General features: G+C 38.7%; 1 protein-coding gene across 1 annotated transcript; it reads left to right on the top strand.

Moving 5' to 3' along the window:
* Positions 1–17,728: 17,728 nt before the first annotated feature.
* Positions 17,729–18,338, top strand: LOC26526973 (WD repeat-containing protein on Y chromosome; the record flags this gene model as incomplete). The annotated part of the gene is made up of 1 exon (XM_015153134.2): positions 17,729–18,338. A coding segment is annotated over exon 1 (610 nt), but the record flags the coding sequence as incomplete, so codon positions are not given.
* Between the last annotated feature and the right edge of the window lie 2,215 nt (positions 18,339–20,553).

Here is a 20,553-nt window from a genome sequence, read left to right as displayed (position 1 = left end):
TTACATTCTCAAGCTTGTCGAAGTTTAGTAATTTGGGGTTAAACATTTCCAGATCCTCTTTGTATTATGTAAACTGCATAAGTTCGTATAAAAGGGAGTTAACGATGTTGTCGTCATATTCGTATTTCTGTATCTTCTGCATTCTGTCGTTTATCAATCGTAAACCGTCATAAAGTTCATGTAACTTCACTGTGTCATGGGAGTGTGTCAAGTTTTTTCTGTATTTCTGCTCGATAATTTTCATCACGTGTGCCAAATAGGTATTTAAAAGCTGAGCCCACAATGTTAATAAGTCCACGTTTATTTCTATGTTGCATGGTTATTCCAGTTAATTCTCTTTTTATCTTATTGTAGAAAAATTTAATTTGGGGTGCATGATAGTCGGTACGCAGCTACAGTGTGTATTTCGGTTAAGTTAATACTTAAACAATGATGTTCAAAGGAGGATTGTATTTGGACTGGTTTATCAGAAAAAAGGAGATAGCCGTGGTTGGTGTCAATATTATTAATTTGAATTTGCTGTCCATGAACTGTTGTGATTATTTTTCTTTCGTTTTTTGAATTGTGGTTTGTAGTAGTGGTCAATACTGGATGTTATTAATCTTAAATGTAAAGCTTTTTCTTCAGCATTTTGTTCTAATTCAAGCTTACTGGTAAGGGTTTGTCTGCGGTTTTCTGCTTCCTCCAGGAATGCTCGTACACTTCCTCTGAATGGGGTCCTCCGAAACTCCTCCGAAACAATGTGGTTAGAGTCGAGTTAGTTGAGATCCAGTTGTCATCTTAGCTGTGGCCAGGTGTTGATGTCTTTGGCTCCAATGCTGCGCATGACTTCTCCGCTGATGCTGCGCTCGACATGCCCAAATAGGATCTGCTGTTGGCGTTAATCTCCGGTAACATAAAGGGGCAGTATAAATTCGGCCATTGAACCTCTCCACATTGCCAATCTGGTGGCAACCTGGGTCATGTTGCTGTCTGATAGGGGTGGCACGACTCTGGGTTCTGTCATTTTGTCGTTGTTCTCAAGTTAATTTAATATTCTTATTTTTTGTTTTACTTTATTTTATTTATTTAATTTCTTTTTATTTTTATTTGTTGTTTTACGGATTTTACTTTGTAAGTATCTTATTTGATTTCTTTTTTTTGCCTCTTCACTAATTTATTTTATTTTTAGTTTTTGCTCTTAAGATAGATTTTGATTTTCAAATGCTTTTTATTGCTTTTTCGTGTGGTTCTGAGGTAACCGATTGGATTTACAGCCTCTCACAAATTCAATAGCGTCTTTCTGATATTAAATTCATGTTTTTTATTGATATTGCGTTACACGGTTTCGCGCTATTGTCGAGGTTTCAATCAAAACTTAAAACGATATTGAGAGTCGCATGCGTGTCTAAAAGCATGTTGTTTTTAGATAGCGATTAAATAGATTTTAACACTATCACGACCAACTGCGCCAGTAGCATTATTATTTACTTTTGAGTCTATTAAATGGACCGTTTTAGTAACAACGCTGAAACCGAAGTTTTGTTAAATAAAAGAAATTGCAAATCGAGTTGAATTATGATCTTTATTCTTCAGTGTTCAACTTAAGACTGAAAATTAAATTTAAGTGATATTGAGGAAAAGCCTCTGTGCTTAAGAAATATGTTAGTGTATTTTTGGGAGAGCATTGCTCTTGGATGCTTAAAGAGCATTGCTCTTGGAATCTTAAGTTGAGGAGAAGCCTTGTGATCATTTCATTTGTTTGGTTCCTTCTTGTTCTCATTTGCTCATGTTAATGCACTTCTGGGTTTCTTTTTTTCCTTTTTTTTCTGAATTAGATTTTTTTTTATCTTGTTAAGTGCTAATTAATTTATAATGTGGAACTGTGTGGAAATATGTAAGTTTGGGCATCACTGTGTTATAGTTGCTCTGCAGTTGCACTGGTATATATAGTTATATATGCTTGGATGTATATTTATATAGAGTATCGATGCAAGTGTAAGATGTAGATGTAGAGTATAGATGGAGAGGTTATATTTCTTTTTCCTTCTCTCCATTTTGGCAAGGCGAGTCCAGGAGGTTATGCGTTTGCTGCTCGACAAGGTTTTTTAGTTTTCCACAAGGAAGGTGTGCAGATCTGCCGAGTATGCAGTTCTTTTTCTGCATAGAACCCTGATCTAAGTCACTGTTGATCTAAGTCTGCCCTATCCGCAGAGACGTGCACTCTAATAGCCGGGGTGCTCCGCTGCCCGTGGACGCTAGATTTGACTCCTATATTTAAAAAATGTTACACATCACTTTTCGAACTTTAACTTGACTTTTTTTTTATTTTTACAAACCCACGTTTTTCTTGAAGATAATAGAAGATAATTTTTTTCGCAGACTCCACTGCTGATCATTGCGACGCTCAAAAGAGAAAATAACTCCATGAGGAAGTAAGTGCCTCTCGAGCAGTGCAAAGCTACCATGCACTTTAAGCTCTAATTGTAGAGCTTAAATTAGAGTTGCATTAGATCAGCTGATAATGACTCCGAATTAACGAGATAGTAACCGTTTTCAAATTGTGTTATCTTTCCTCGAAAATTCAAATTCAAATGCATCGTTTATTTTGGAGTTAAACGTCTTTCAACAAAATCGTTTTTTTTTTTTTCTTTTTGTAATACAATTGGAAGGGCTGTACATTACATTTGTCCTGACAATGCCACTTTTTTAATAAACTCCAGCTATACATTTGGAGTATCGTATTCCTACCATTACACTCAATAGCAAGCACCCTTCGCGGTAGAAAAGGAGCCCGTCTCCTTCGATCGATGGCGATTCTTCTCCGGCGCTCACGCGACTGTTGACTGGACGCCATAGCCGACTCAAAAAGATGCCCACTTTGCGTTTTTATAAAATTATTAAACAATCCAGATAGGACTTGTCCATCAAAAGATTGTCCCTCGGTGAACCCTGTTCGCGGATCTGCTGCTCGAGTAATCCCCTAAAAAAGGGGAAAATAAATTAATATTTAAGCACAAGAATTAAGGATATCAAGGATATAACAAATTAATGATCATTTAAAAACTTAATTTGTTTGACTAATCCGTGCACACCGTGGGATCATCCTGTTCCTGCTACAGCAGATTGAAAATCTTCCACAAAAGCGTATTCCTCGCAGCAAAATGACAGTTACAAACCTCCTCCATGCCAAGTCTTCCCTCGTCGCCGTTGACCGTTTCGCTGACCGATGTTGGAAGCGGTCAATTTGCGCACTCCATATTCGTCCATTTTTCCCTTAATAAGTCGTCCAGGGGCATTCAAATTGCGTCTCAATCAGGGCAACGTCTACCCCCATTCCTCGCCAACTATTTGAATCTCGATAGCCGTCTTCATGCCACACAGCCCTTCCTAAACAATACTAAAAGCCGCACGGGGCTGCTGCACACCGAAATGTACTTCTTTTCTGTGGCACGAATTGCATCTCTGCAAACGGCAGATAGGTCGGCAAAAAGACGCAACAAAGGGTTCTTTCGGCAATAGACATCCTCCAAATAGGTTGATAATTGGCCCTGAAAACAGAAAATGATTGTAATAAACTCAAATTTAACGACAAAGTTGAAAAATATTAGGAATAATAATACCAAAACTCACCCACTATTTCGAATACTTCGACTTCGGCAAATAGCTTGAAAAAGCATCGTCGACTCTTAATTACTTACATCACGTTTCTACGTCATAGTCATCACTCAATGCCACGAACAACAAGAGATTGGCTACCGCTGGCCGAAGTGTCTAATAAAATCACTCGCAAAATGACAAATCCACCAGCGGTACACGACAGACAGTGGTAACTCGACACACAGAGCAGCGTATACATGGCAATGTATCCCTCATCCAATCTCTATAGCAAAAAACAGAGACACCCATATAGATATTGAAAAAAAAATTGACCTCCAAATTTATATTCCCTGGACCTGCAACTGAAAAGAGAAAAATCGAAATCAGACAAGACAAAATTAGACACATTTGGATTAGGCACACTTATCTAATCCAAAATTTTGCATCCAATTCCATGGACTTTCTCGAGCGGCGGGCCCTTGGCAATACATCCTGGCTCGGCGGCTGCAAGATGCTTTTTCCTGGTGAAATGTGATATAGGAGCGGCGCTCCTGGCGACTCTTGGACAACCTCGCCCGAGGCATTCCACGTCCATCGCGACTTTCTTGCTGATATACAGAGTCCGCTCCAGCTGAAGATGAAGCACATTCCGGACCTTGCTATGCGACTGCGGCGTTTCCTTAACGTTTCGGACCCTCTTGACGACTTGGGGAGAAACGGAGAAATAATGGAAATTTCAGTTGAAATTATTAACAGCCGCTCAGTGGGAGCAAGTACCATATTTTGGAAAGCGACGATGGATTTCCCCCACCATGGCGGCACTCACCACAAAGTTACTTACCTGCCAGCACGATTTTAAATGTTGCAAGTGGTGCAATCTTAGGACGTGCATCTTCCTCGACTATGGTTCGCGGAATAGACATAAGTTACCTCTAAAAGGAGTGCGATACAACCTTCCTAGTAGTTCCTCCAGGGGCGTCTGAGTTGTCGAGTTGAATTATGATCTTTATTCTTCAGTGTTCAACTTAAGACTGAAAATTAATTGTAAGTGATATTGAGGAGAAGCCTCTGTGCTTAAGAAATATGTTAGTGTATTTTGGGAGAGCATTGCTCTTGGATGCTTAAGTTGGGGAAAGCCTCAGAAAGAGCAGGCAAAACTGCTTAGGTTAGGCTTTGGGATTTGTTTACATGAATTGCTAAGTGCCGCTACCCAAGAATTTGTTTTTCGTTGCCAAAGGATTATTTTATCAAAACGCATATTGAGCAGAGGGCATACAGTAGGAAGTGCTTTATTGTTCATGGAATTAATGAAATTGACCGGTTTTGGGTGGCAAAATGCAAATACGTCACTATATATATATATAGTATATGGTATATATATATTTTATATGGCTGGAAACGCTTCCTTCTGCCTGCTACATACTATTCAACGAATAGTAAAGTATGAAAAGACGGCATCAATTAATTTACTGAAAGGAAGACAACAAATCTTAAAAGCAGCAACAAGTGGACACCCAAAAAAGCCTACTGCAAGAATCTGACCAGCGGCAGGGAAAAGGTGGATTTACTGCAGCACAATCAAGTCTTTTAATTCAGTATTAAATAGCAATAGTCATTGATTTATACCAAAGCTAAAAATAATACAAATACAATGACAACCAAATCATAGATAAAGACATTTTCTGTTGGCGCCAATGGTGGCATCAAAGAGAAATTTCCCCTTCTGCCAAATACTGGAGGGTGTAAAAGCGACGCTTATACAGACAAAAGGAACTCTAGCACTGACTCATACCCTAGCAATAATGAACTGCTTAAATCTAGCCCACAACCACAGGTTCTCGCACTTAGACAACTTCGGTGCAAAAGAATACAAAATGAAAGTAAGCACGATGATGTCCAATGACGCGCGATCCTAAACAATGCTTCAGATGCCAGGGTTTCCCATACAGCAAAAACTCATGCCTGAAGCATCCAGGTGCTGGGCATCACCAGTCCAACAAAGCCAGGATCTAGCCCCGCATCCTGCGTCAACTGCTCTGGGGATCATATATGCACCTGAAAGAAGAAAACTTGCAGCCAATAACATAGACATTAACAAAGTAAGGGTAATCAAGGACGCAACAAGAAACACATGTAAATGACAGGCCCCCAACCTCAAAAAAATGCCTTCCGTCTGCCCTACAAATCAAAGCCGCAAAACGCGGTCACTAGACACTTGCTAAAATTCCAAGACCATCTCCGAAATGAAAGGATAACTCGCTTATTTCAAGCCAAGATTAAACGCAGAAGATACCCCAACTGCAATGGATACGCATTCATTTGCACAAGCAAGCTTTACTGACGACCCCAACACTGATTTAACTAATCGTGTAGAAAACATCGAAAAGAAACTTGACATCCTGATGATCCTGCAATACCTCCAGAACCACCAACAACTGCTTATATATATATATATTAGTTTGGAAAATATCTCCCTTCCGCCTTTTTGTCTTTTGAATTTCGCGGCTATGTACAAAGCGCTACAGAGTATCTGGCAATACTATACATAATTTGAAAGGTCTTGACATAACCTACAAAACGACGCTATGCATGATTAGTTTGGATATTGCGTTCAACAGTTATAGACGTGTAAAGGTGGAGTTCACTAACGCCGAAATTCGCGCTATTTTAAAGTTTTCCTTCGTTAAAGACTGTAGTGACCAACTTAACTTTACACTGCAACAACTCTTCAAGACACCCTCGCCCTAAATTATAGCAGCTTTTGTGTAAAACAAAAAGCGAGAGAATTGTCTTAGACCAATCAGGACAGAATATGATCGTACGATTATACAGTTAGGGAAAGAAAAGCTATAACAGCGACCACCAGCATGCAGCTTCCCAGAGCTTGATTCATTATCGGATAAAACTTCGTGGCGAACGCTCACAATTTTTGACGCTGCCCATTTAAACTTCGCATGCACGTGGAAATATAATTAGTTATATATATATCCAATCTCATAAAACAAGAGTTGGGATATTTCAATAAATTTCCGTGTGCGATTTGTGTGAAAGTGGCAAAGAGATTCGACCCCAAGGCGTAAGGAAGGTCAGGCCTATATAAGAGCATTTGGTTGCTCTACAGCCGACTACCGCCCGTCTCGTCGACCCCCGCATCAGCTCATGGTTTAAATCCCGTCGCTCCAAGAAGAGGCCACGTGGCGACATAACCTTCAGCCACAAGTTACGCAGGTGGCCTTCCGAATGATAACTGGCCAAATATATTGGAAGGCTAGAGTTCATCCAGATTATTCAGCTATGCAGAAGTTTAGACGACCGGAGCAGATTTAATTATATTTGAACATCATCATCGTCACGCAGTGAAGATCATCTCCTATGACCAACGGAGGTCTAACTTTGTGATTTCGTCTTATCGCAACGCAGCGTAGCAGCCAGCGGTTTCCTAAGGTCTTATCGCTGCAATACTGCAGTTATATGTCGTGTTTTGTTTTGATTCTTGATTTTCTGTTGTATTGCGATTTATAATGAATTAAATACTCGCAGATTGACGGAACTTTTGGCATTTGGATAGGAATTTAAATTAGAACCTTTAAAGTTTGACCTACAGCTCGACAATGTCAACGTGAACTTGGGCCCAACTTTACGCACATCATGGAGTGGATATTTAAGGTCGTGAGTACTACAAAACAACAATGATAAAAACATTATTATGAATTACCTATATTAAAATTCTAACAAAATGCCACTCGAACGTCTAATTAAAATAATATCTGCATTTGACTAAAGATTATGTAACTATATTTGCTAATTTCATATTCAATTGCTTATAACTATTTGTATTGTACTTTACTTTTATATACTTTATTTTAATCACTGAATATAAACAAAAATGAAGAGTTAGAGAATGACTAGGATAATTATGCGTAGATTAAAAATTGTTAGTTTGTAAAAGAGATTTAATGAAATCGTTTATTAAACTGAATTTATATAAATGGAATTATGATTGAAGATATATTGAAAAAGAATGAATTGTGAATAAATAGATTTAATGGTTTGTCGAGTACTTATGTTGAACACTTTCTTGAATATGTGGTAGAGTTATTTTGAACTTGGCCAAGGGACAATGTAGATATTTTAAGTAGCATTGTCATGGTAGGGAGGGTAAAGACTTAGGGAATTATTAACATCCAAAATTCCCAATACTTATCAGAATCTGTAGTTTATCTTCACACGTGTCGGCGTGTATCATTAGTATCAATATAAAGCCATTTCTTTTGTTAATCGATAATCCAGTTTTGAATATTGTTTATGAGTAAGACGCAATTATTAAAATGTAGTAGCGTTTCGTACTATCCTAAGCTAAAAGAACCCCGACCTACGGCGAGCTAGACCCGAGCATAGCAAGAGTGCGCATCCCTAGCGAAGGAAGTACAAGGTCCTCACCCACTATTAAAAGACCAACTAGTTAAAAATCTATCGAACTACGTACACTACACATTTTTGGCGCCCAACGTGGGGCCCGCGAAAATACACTACACATTTTTTGGCGCCCAACGGGTGAGGCCCGACAAGTACTATACATTTTTGAAGCCCAACGAGTGGAGCACGACAAGTACTAGACATTTTTGGCTCAGACGTGAAGCTCGAAAAGTTCTTAACTTGTTATAGCACACTAAGCTCTAAAGTAATCCATCCACAGTTAAAACACAATATAACTAATTCCAATAAATTAACATATTGGATTGAGAGCATCTATTTGGAAGGGATAGTAAAACTTAGGAACATGCGATTCAATTTGAAAGAGAATTGATCGACCAAGTGGAACTGTTTCGAATCCACACAAGCTCATCACCATACGTTTCTTTACTCAACTTTATTTACAATTTTATTTTTTTGGAATACATTATACTTACACTTCAATAAGTCCGTATATTGTCCGATTTTCAAGTAAATAAAAGCATGAGGCAATAGACCAGCTACAATCCACTAATAAATAGAGATACAACTAAGATTCTGATAGAAGTGATCGACATAAAGAAAGACAAACCAAATAATTACAACATATCTTAACAACAATAATATGGCAGCGAAGAATAGTGCAGGCAGTGCAGGTAATGCAGTTGAAGTTTCACAAGGCGTTGAAAATAGCTGTGGCATATGTAAAGAAATCTTAGCACCAACCGTTTTGTCAGCAACAACATCGTGCAGGCATACATTTCATAAAAAGTGCATTACAAACCACTTAAAAAGCACACAAACATGTCCAATTTGCAATTCAGATTGCAACGAATCGAATTTATCTCACTCTAATAACACTCTGTTCGCTGAATTAGATGCTGCAACAGCTGGCACATCCGGCGTAAGCGAATGTCAAGATAATAATGATATTTTCCCATTAAGGAGAAATACCAGATCAGGCAGGATCCGAGGCACACCTCCTAGACGAGGAGTGTCTACCCGAAATACTTACAGAGGATATTTGGATAGGATCTTAACAGAACCTCCAACGAATTCCAGTATGGCTCTTAGTACTCAACCAGAGTTGATGAACTTTATACAGTTTACTGTTAGCCAACAACAGGCTCAATTCATGGATAACCTTACCTCTTATTTAGGGAAGACAATAGAGACATCTATTAAAAGTCATTTAGACAACTTACAATTATCTCAGCCCACACAGACAAATTACACACCTGACAGTGTCCAACCAAATACAGATTTGAGCAGGAACAATTCCAATCAAAATCGGTATTCTCAGAATTTACACAATAATGTAAAAGAAAGAGGCGGAAACTCATATGTTAGCCCGGAAAAAGTATCAGGAATAATTCAAAAATGGGGATTAAAGTTCGATGGTAGCAAAACAAGCACCAGGATAGATGAATTCATTTACAGGATATGCCCACTTACCAAACAAAATCTAGGTAATGATTATGGACTTCTATGTGACCATTTGTACCTTCTGTTTGCAGGAAAAGCAAGCGATTGGTATTGGAAGTTTCATCGAAACAATCCAAATTTCGATTGGAACACATTTTGTGGCGAATTTAGGAAGAGATTCGAAGATATAGAGACAGATTATGATATTTGGGAGGGAATCCGAAAGCGCAAGCAAGGAGAAAATGAAGCATTTGAAGATTTCCAGGAAACCATGGAACGGTTGATTGACAGACTGCAAAATGGAGTTTCCGAAACACAATTAGTTGAGTTATTGGTTAGAAATTCGAAGCCTAGCTTACATCATGAGTTGTTGCATCTTAAAATCCCAAACAGAACACAACTCCGATACGAAGTGCGCAGGCATGAACAGTTTTATAACAATCTCAGGACGTTTAAGCCGAAACCTTATCGCTCCTGCGTGGCAGAATTAACCACCGAAGAAGAGGAAACAGGTTTAGTAAGAGTAGGTGAAGAAGTAAACCAAATTCAACGTCGAAATACCACAACTTGTTGGAATTGTGACAAACAAGGCCACAGATTCGACGATTGTATGGCTAAAAGAATTATATTTTGTTACGGTTGCGGACTTAAAGAAAAGTACAAGCCGACTTGTCCAAACTGTAATCCGGGAAACCGACAAAAGGATGTTTCTCTGAGCAACAAGATACATTCGTAGATTCAGAAGTTGCTAAGTCAAAATCAACCACTGAAGCCCGTGAATTTCAGGAGATAGAACCTTTAGGTCAGCCTGATATTCATTTTTCTTTTATACCCTTACACATAAGAATTCAAAATTACAATAATAAGCGTAGAGAAATATTTAGTAAAGTAGATAGTATAGGGACTCATTTAAAACCCAGACGATCTACTATCCGATTGAGAGAATTTTGGAAGAAGGTTCGTCGTGACCGACAGAAACTTATTTCCGCTATAGTACTTAGCTCTGACCAAAGACTCTATACGGATATCAATATAGAGGGTCAGACTTACAAGGCTTTATTAGATTCTGGAGCAACAATAAGTTGTGTAGGCGGATTAGCTGCTCAGAACTTCCTTAAACACAACAACGTAAAAAAATGTTCTGGCGAAATTCGCGCTGCGAACGGAACAAAAAGCAAAGTAGTGTCAAAACTTATAACTTCCATTAAGTATGGAGATACGATAGACAATCTTGAATTATTATATTATTATATAATACCAGAACTTCAACAGGATGTATATTTAGGCATTGATTTTTGGCAAAAGTTCGGATTACTAAATAAAATTACGAGCAATCCGACCATCGCTGAATTAGACATCGGTACTTTGGATGATGATGAAGATTCTCCAAAATATCACGAACTGAACGAAAGAGAAAGACTTCGGCTGTAGACAGTAATAAAAACTTTTCCATCCTTTGCTTCCGAAGGTTTAGGTCGTACTACCTTGTCCACACATAGCATTGATGTAGGAAATGCGAGTCCTGTTAAACAACGGCATTGGCCAGTTTCACCTGCCATTGAAAAGCTGATGTTCGCTGAAGTGGATAACATGCTCGCCTTAGATGTTATCGAAGAGTCAACTAGCGCTTGGAGTAGTAATTGCGTGTTAGTGAAGAAAGGAGACAAGTACCGTCTATGTCTTGATTCTAGAGAGGTAAACAAGGTTACTCAGCGAGACGCATATCCTCTACCTCATATAGACGGCATCTTAAGCCGGTTACCACCAGCTAAATTCATAAGTGGTATCGACATGAAGCATGCGTATTGGCAGATACCGCTCGACGAATATTCTAAGCAATACACGGCGTTTACAATACCGAATAGACCGCTATATCAGTATAAAATGATGCCCTTTGGTCTATGTAACGCGGCCCAAACTCTTTGTCGTCTTATGGATCGAGTCATTCCAGCTCATCTTAGGAATAGAGTATTCGTTTATCTTGACGACTTATTAGTTTTGTCTGAGGATTTTGAATCCCATATGCTTTTACTACAGGAGATAGCTTTATGCTTACGTAAAGCAAATCTCACTATCAACGTCAGCAAATCCAAATTTTGTATGAAGGAGATCATATATCTCGGTTTTATAATTGGGAATGGACAAATAAGAACCAATCCAGATAAGGTTAAAGCGATAGTAGAATTTCCACAACCAACTTCGATTAAGCAGTTGCGAAGATTTCTTCCTAGAAAGCGGATGGTACCGACGGTTCGTAGAAAACTTTGCCACTATTAGTTTTCCTTTGACGGAACTTCTTAAAAAGGAGAATACGCTTGAATGGAACGAAGAGGCTCAAACCGCTTTTGAAAACTTGAAATCATGTCTTACTGCTTCACCAATTCTCATAACACCAGATTTTTCTAAGCAATTCATTTTGTTGTGTGACGCCAGCTCTTTTGGTGTTGGTTGCGTACTAGCTCAGGAACGAGATGGAGTAGAACTTCCGATTTCGTATATGTCCGAAAAATTGTCCAAAGCACAACGTAACTATTCAGTTTCCGAATTAGAATGTCTTGCCGTTATAAAAGGAATTAAAAAATTCCGCGCATATATTGAAGGACAGGATTTCTTAGTAATAACAGACCATGCAGCCCTTCAATGGCTAATGTGGCAGAAGGATTTATCAGGAAGGATTGAAGATATATTGAAAAAGAATGAATTGTGAATAAATAGATTTAATGGTTTGTCGAGTACTTATGTTGAACACTTTCTTGAATATGTGGTAGAGTTATTTTGAACTTGGCCAAGGGACAATGTAGATATTTTAAGTAGCATTGTCATGGTAGGGAGGGTAAAGACTTAGGGAATCATTAACATCCAAAATTCCCAATACTTATCAGAATCTGTAGCTTATCTTCACACGTGTCGGCGTGTATCATTAGTATCAATATAAAGCCATTTCTTTTATTAATCGGTAGTCCACTTTTGAATATTGTTTATGAGTAAGACGCACTTATTAAAATGTAGTAGCGTTTCGTACTATCCTAAGCTAAAAGAACCCCGACCTACGGCGAGCTAGACCCGAGCATAGCAAGGTCCTCTTTATTAGTAATTACCACCCACTATTAAAAGACCAACTAGTTAAAAATCTATCGAACTACGTACACTACAAGGCAAACTCGCTAGAGAAACGTTCCGTGAGATTAATGGTGTTTTGGGGGATGGTACTCTATCACTTCGAACCGCGGAGGAATGGTTTCGACGATTCAGAGCCGGTGAAAACGACACCATGGATAAGCCAGCCGGCGGAAGACCTGTGACGACAAATACCGATCAAATCATGGAATACATCGAGTTAGACCGGCATGTGGCATCTCGTGACATCGCCCAGGAGATGGGAGTTAGTCACCAAACCATTTTAAACCATCTGCAGAAGGCTGGATAAAAAAAAAAGCTTGATGTTTGGGTGCCGCATGATTTGACGCAAAAAAAACTTCTGGACCGAATCAACGCCTGCGATATGCTGCTGAAACGGAACGAACTCGACCCATTCTTGAAGCGGATGGTGACTGGCGACGAAAAATGGATCACATACGACAATATCAAGCGAAAACGGTCGTGGTCGAAGGCCGGTGAATCGTCCCAAACAGTGGCCAAGCCGGGATTGACGGCTAGGAAGGTTTTGCAGTGTGTTTGGCTGGATTGGAAGGGAATCATCCACTATGAGCTGCTCCCATATGGCCAGACGCTTAATTCTACCATCTACTGCGAACAACTGGACCGCTTGAAGCAGGCGATCGACCAGAAGCGTCCAGAATTGGCCAACAGGAAGGGTGTAGTGTTCCACCAGGACAACGCCAGACCACACACTTCGTTGATGACTCGTCAGAAGCTACGGGAGCTCGGATGGGAGGTTTTATCGCATCCACCATATAGCCCGGACATAGCGCCAAGTGATTACCACCTGTTACTGTCCATGGCGAATGCCCTTGGTGGTGTAAAGTTGAACTCAAAAGAGGCTTGTGAAAAGTGGCTGTCCGAGTTCTTCGCAAATAAGGAGGGGGGCTTTTACGAGTGAGGTATTATGAAGTTGCCGTCTAGATGGAAACAGATTATCGAACAAAACGGCGCATATTTGAACTAAATCCGATCACTGTAACACTTTTTATAAAGCATTGAATAAAGAGCAAAAAGGCGGAAGGGAGATTTTTGCCAAACTATTATTATAATCTATATAGGCAAAAGCACACCAATAGGTGTGTAATCTATCTGCAAGCGTTTACGAAGTCGAATCTTAAGGGCCTTCTCCACCGATGTTCTCAGCTCTGACCACATCCCGATTCAAATCGTCCTCGATCTAGACGGGGCAAACTTCCAAATCCAATAGACAAATAGTGCAATTTAAAAAAAATACAAGCCTGAAAATCTTCAAGAACGCCCTGTTAGATAAACTCCTACTAAATACGAAGACTCGCACTGGTCACAACATCGACGATTGCATCGAAATTTTTATCAATAATATCAAGTTCGGAGCTAAAGAATATATTATCTTTGAAAGTTATTATTTATTCAAAATAGGTTCCACTTGACTCAAAACAACGTTTGAAACGATCACCCAGCGCATGCATAGATTTTTTTATGTCATTTATAGAAATATTCTTCAGTACCTCGGTTACGGCTGCTTGAATGGCTAGGATATCATCATAAATTGCTCCCTTCATCTTGGTTTTCAGTTTTGGAAATAAAAAATAGTCACACGGTGATAAATCAGCCGAATACGGAGGATGGTCGATGAGAGAAGTTAGGTGCATTTGAAAGAGGATGAATGTATATTTTTATTGTTGCAAAATTTCAAGTAAACAGGATCTTCAAGGCAGCAGTTACAGAAGAAGCCACGTGGTTCAAGGCGGCCGAAAACATTATATCGAAAGAGATAAAAAAGCACAGAGCAAAACAAATCAATAAAAAATGACAAGGAATTGTGGAAAATTACAAGCTGTATTAAAAAACAACCCCAACCCTTTTGGCGCATTAAGAAGGACGATGACGGCAACTGACTGATGACACTTAGCCCCTGTACAAGGACAGTCGACTAAAGAGCCGAAACTTTCGTCTCCAACCTCGAATAGCGTTTCAAACGAAATCAGAAAAATAAGATCGGCGACAGGGAATTTATCAAAAATGAGCTAGATAAATTCAAATTAAAATTGGCATCAGTGAACTCAAGGCGGTCACCCTAACTGAACTGGACGCTCTGATCAACTAACTAGAAGCGTAATAAGCCCCGTCCAAAAGAAGGCAGAATCTTATTATCTTTCTATACAATAAAATTAGCAATACTGAACATTTTCCAAACAAGTGGAAGCTCGCCAATGTCTCAATGATCCTAAAACTTGGAAAACTTGCTACCGCCCTATTAGTCTACTTTCTTGCTTCCCCAAAATTTGCGAATGAATCTTGCTAAACAGTCTGTACATCATAGAATACTTTGGTAAGGCAATCCCCAACGACCAATTCAGATTAAAAAAGGATCATAGCTCATCAGCTAGCCAGAGTAACTCAATTCATTCTGCAAGCCTACGAAGAGAAGGAAGTCTTTTCAGTCCCATTTCTGAACATAACGGAAGCATTTGACCGAGTATGGCACCAAGGTCTACTCTACAAACTGACTAAGCTAATTGGGATTCCAATACAACTCTTTATTGAGTTATACCTTACAGTGTCACAATTAACCAGGAAACGTTCTCCAGAATTGATAACATTGGTGCGCGGGTGCCCCAGGGCAGCATCGACGGACAAAGGGTAGCTAAACTATTCAAGCAACACTATCTTGGGGCGCTCTCACCTTTCTCTAAGGGAAATTTGGAATGGCAGAAGTCCGCTATCCAAGTACACTAAAATATTGCTATGGAAACATAGCACATATCCCCTATTTGGCCACCAGCAATCTAGGGAGTCATTAGTTTCAGTTAACCAAACTAAAAAGGAGAAAACTCTTGAAAACAAGTACTTATCAATGCAAACAGATACACCAGACAAACAGTAATAAGGAAAAATACAATATTAAATCTTTTAAAGAAGTATTTCATCAAGGTCATAAAGCTAGCAGCTCTACAGCTACACTGAAAAAAAAAACCAGGAAATAGTCTCTAAAATGAGATTGAAGACGAATTGAAGACGATGAAGAGGAAGCTAGGGAAATTATAGCCGACGAGGAAAGGAGAGAAAACGAAGGCGAGAGACCTATAAACTTATAAACAGGGAAAAGTCCCAAGGGGGAGAGTCATCGAATTAATGCTTGGCCAGCCTACTTCGTTCATAAAAATTGAAATCCCTGATTATGAACCTGAAAACTGACAAAGGGTGTTCAATCAGATAAGTTCAAAAACCCGACCTCTTTCCTGCAAAGTTTTCTCTAACAGCAACAAAAATGTCCATCCCAGGCAATTTAAATATAAATTGATTTTACAATATACAAAAATATTCTAATCCAAGTAAAGCGTTTAAATTCCTGTGGGAAAATAAAAACAATCATATGGATAACATAAAAATACACCCACAATACTCACTTTAACGTATCCGGACAAAGAAGCCTGCTGAAAACTACTTCTACTGATCCTGACGAAGCGATGCGAAGAAATCCACCAACAGGACCTACAAGACCAATGGAAGATGGATATGAGAAGGATAAATGCACCAAAAGCATGATCAAATTAAGCTGACCCTCTGCAGCAAATTATGAAAGCAAATTATGAAATATTATCCAAAGCGCAGATGAATATACGATAAGGATTAATGAGTGGCGATAACATGGCGAAGCTAAGTTAACTAAGCTTGCCATTATGTTTTGACAACGGCACTATTTTTTAAGAAAAATCCGATACTGCGTGGGCTACACCAGATCCTCCTACAGCAGATTGAAACTCTTCCACAATAGCGCAGTTTCAAACGGCTCCTCCATACCAAGTCTTCCCTCGTCGCTGCTGATCATTTCCGCTGATGTTGAAAGCGGTCAATTTTGCGCACTCCATAATAGTCCTCTTTGCCTTAACAACTCCTCCAGCACGCATTCATAATGCGTAACTATCAGGGCAACGTCTCCCCATTCATCGCCACTATTTAAATCTCGATAGCCGTCTTCATGCAACACAACCATCCCAAAACAATGTAAGCAAGCGACACGGGGCTACTGCACGCCAAAATATACATTTTTCTGTGCCTCGAATTGCATCTCTTCAAACGGCAGAAAGATCGACAAAAATGTGTTCTTCCGGCAACAGACATCCCCCAAATAGGTTAACATTTGGCCCTGAAAATATAAATTAATTAATGATAAATTTAAAGTTACCAACAAAGTTCGGATATATTAGAAACGAGATCAACTAGACAAATCGAGACCAACAACTCTAAACAAAAAGCTGCGCTAATAGTTCGACTACTTCGACTTCCGAAAATAGCTTGGAAATGCACAGTTGAAGCTCAATTGTAAATAATTTTCTCTTCTCTACGCCATAGTCATCACTCACTGCCACGAACAACAAGAGATGGGCTACCGCTAGCCGAAGTGTCTAATAAAATGACAAATTGACCAGCGTCACACGACAGATAGTGGTAACTCGACACACAAGAACGATTGACTCCTGCAGCCTTTTGAAGAGCAGCGTATACATGGCAATGCATCCCTAATTTAATACTGGCGGCTAAATACAGAGAAATTGATAAAAAAAAATGATAAATTGATACAAATTTTACTTCCAAATTTTAATTCCCTGGACTCGAGTAGCTGGAACTGAAAAGAGAAATACCGAATACAGACACAAAATTAGACACAAAAATCGCACTAATCTAATTCAAATACTTGCATCCAATTCCACGGACTTTCTCCAGCGGCAGTGTCCCTTGGACACCCTCGCCTGAGGTTTTCCATATCCATGACGAATTCCTTGCCTATATACAGACTGACTCCAGCTGAAGAAACCCAGAAATAAGGGAAATTTCACTTGAAATTGCTATTAACAGCCGCTCAGTGGTAGCAAGCACCACATTTTTGTGTTGCAAGTCGCGCCGTCCCTGCGGCAGCTTGTGGCAGATCAAATTTTTATTCTTCTCGTGATATTCTTGATTAGTATTAAATACCAAGTAGATATAGTCAGGTGCGGTTTGTTTTCTAAAAACTCTGAACAAATATCGTTCTTTGTTTATAATTTAATTAGTAGGCATGAAAACTAAAGCCATACATAAATATACAATACAAAATCCTTGCACAGTTAGCTAACAAAAACTTTCCGAAATGTCTGTAATATTTAATGCGAGTGTAAATACTAAGAGCGCTGTGGAGTACCAAACAATATCATCCACGCAAAGTCATTTAGCGGAGGAACAGTCAGAGCGTTTGCACAAGTGGATTTCAAAGGACCAACTCGAGAAACTTCACGCAGCGTTCCTTAATACTCACGAGCGGCATGTTGGCATAGATGAATTGCGTATCATTCTTGAAGAACTAGACATAACGTTCAATGATTCTATGTATACACGGCTCTTTTTAAAGATTAATCAGAATCGGGATTTTAAGGTGGATTGGAACGAGTTTGTGTCTTATTTAATTTTTGGCTTTCAAGAAGAGGATCCTAGCAGCCAAAAAGAGTCTTTAATTTTACCAATCTCAGGACCTCCTATGGTTAGGAAATCAGAACACCGGTCAGCTATATGTTGTTTGGCTCTCCTCAAAGCCAAATCGGATCAAGTACCAATTGATGAAGTTACCGAGACTATTAATTTTTCCTTTGGCGGTGAGGATTCACCAGAAGCTTCTGGCATGTGGGTCACGGCCAGCCATGAGGGAATGATGCGCTTCTGGACATCTCATATGGAACCAATACGAACGGCATCGTCGGAAAGCAGTAAGTTTATATAAAACAATATACGTTCAATTTAAAGTTTTTAACTATTGTATAAATGTAGCAGTAACTTCTTTCAAAAAAAAAAAAACAAGAGAATTCTATAGTCATCAGATACATCAGATACCTTGCTAAGCTAGTGGAAGGGCGAACAAGAAATTCTTAACCTTCGGTAGAAATTACAAAAAAAAAAAAATATTAATTTACAAGACTAATTAAAACAAAAGTGATGGCGTTTCACCAATTGGAAACAAACTCGCGCTGCGCCTATGTCTTTAGAATTTGTAAGTTTCTAGCTCTTATAGTTCCTGAGATCTCGAAGTTCATACGGACGGACATGGCCAGATCGACTCGGCTATTGATCCTGATCAAGAATATGTAGTGACATATTTACGAATTCAGACCGAGAGTTTAAAAAAAAAACACGATTGAGTTTTATGTTTTATTAAACCTTTTATTTATTCCATTTAAGGAAAGAACTAGAGCCATTTTATTATCACTAAATTGGAAGTTTAAATCGGCTCTAGCGGAGTTATCGCAGTTGATAACGTACTCAGTACTGAACTGCTGCCAATTTGGAGAAGCCAAAGAGCGAAGTTTAAGAGAGTTGGGTTGTAAACCGAGAAATTCTGTTTCTTTCTTCAGAAATTCACATTTATCAAGTTGCAATTTTAGATTTCTTATCAAATACCCTTTTCAATGACATTATGTGTTCCTCTAGTGAAGTGGAGTAAACGATAATATTATCTATGTAGACTAAACAATCCTTATAGCTTAAATCTTCTAGAAGGTTGTTCATGCTACGATGAAAGATTGCTGGTGCATCTTTCAAACCGAAGGGCATACGAGTATATTCGTAATGTCCATGTTTTGTTGAGAATGCGGTTTTGGGTATTGACTGTTGGTCCATTTGAATATGATGGAAACCTTTAGCTAGATCAATAGTTGTGAAGTATTGACAGCGTCCAAGCTTGTCTAATATTTCATCCATTACAGGAATAGGGAATTTGTCGTCAATGGTTATTTCATTGAGGCTTCGATAGTCTATGACTAATCGAAATTTTGGTTTGCCAGAAGCATCGCTTTTCTTTGGGACAATCCAAATTGGAGGGGGGGATTTCGATTTCCTAATTATTTTTTGTTCGTTTCGTTGATTTGTTTATTAACTTCTTGGTCAAATGCTTGGGGGTATTTATATGGTTTTTTTATAGATAGGGTCTTCGTGCATGTATGAATAGAGTGTTTAATTGTACTTGTGAAGGTCAAATTTTCACCTTCTTTGTACTGAATATCACTGTATTCGAGCAAAACGTGTGAAAGTTGTTCCCTATCTTCCGGATTTAGATGTTCGAATCTGAATACGTTGGATTCTCTTAACTCGTCCTTTAAGGCGTAGTTAGAGGATGAGGGTTTTCCTCAGATTCAGAAGATTTGGGACACTCATTGGTAGTCTTGGATTCTTCCGGATTAGATGGCTTTGGCTCATCTGGTTTTAAGTGGGGTTTCCGCTTAATTTTACGGAGGGTTTTCTCCTTTTTTGGGGTATGTAGAGGGGTTTCCTCTAGGTTAGATGACTTGGGGTACTCATTGGTACTCATCTTTTGGATGTGATCGTACCACATTTTAAATGGGTAGCCATTTCTGTTGACTGTTTGTGTTGAATAGTTAATTTGAGTGTTGGTTAACTCTAAATAGTTTCTGCCTAATAATAAATCATATTTTTCTGAGAAATAGTGAATAAATAATGTTTGTTTAGTCAAACAAAGTTTGCTTGAATGCAATGAAACGCTTTGGAGAATTTGATTGGGAAATATTTTATTATTATAATTATAATTTATAAAAATAAGAAATATTATTTAATTTAATTTTTAGGAATGGATTACATATTCCTCTAGATCGCTTTCTGATTCCGAGACTGGTTGAAGAAAATTTTCGCTTGTGTCCATTTTGTATTGGTCACTAACACTTTCTCTCTGCCGTTTGACGGGAGGGTTTGGTGCCTTACTACTTTGTTGTTGGTAATTTAAAGGGTTCTGGGCTCTACCCTGATTTAGCTTTTGATTAAATTCTTGTATAACCTGCTGGTTTGATACAACAGGTTTTGAATTATTGTTGGGATTTGATTTATTTGTGTTGTGAATAAAACTATTCGCGAAATTTTGATAATTTCCTTTATTCTTAGAAGTTTTGGGTGGATTTGTGTTAGAATTGGAGTTAT

This window comes from Drosophila erecta, unplaced genomic scaffold (assembly GCF_003286155.1).
Source record: "Drosophila erecta strain 14021-0224.00,06,07 unplaced genomic scaffold, DereRS2 tig00000382-arrow-arrow-pilon, whole genome shotgun sequence".
NCBI lineage: Eukaryota > Metazoa > Arthropoda > Insecta > Diptera > Drosophilidae > Drosophila > Drosophila erecta.
This window is presented reverse-complemented; position numbering and strand designations above follow the sequence as displayed.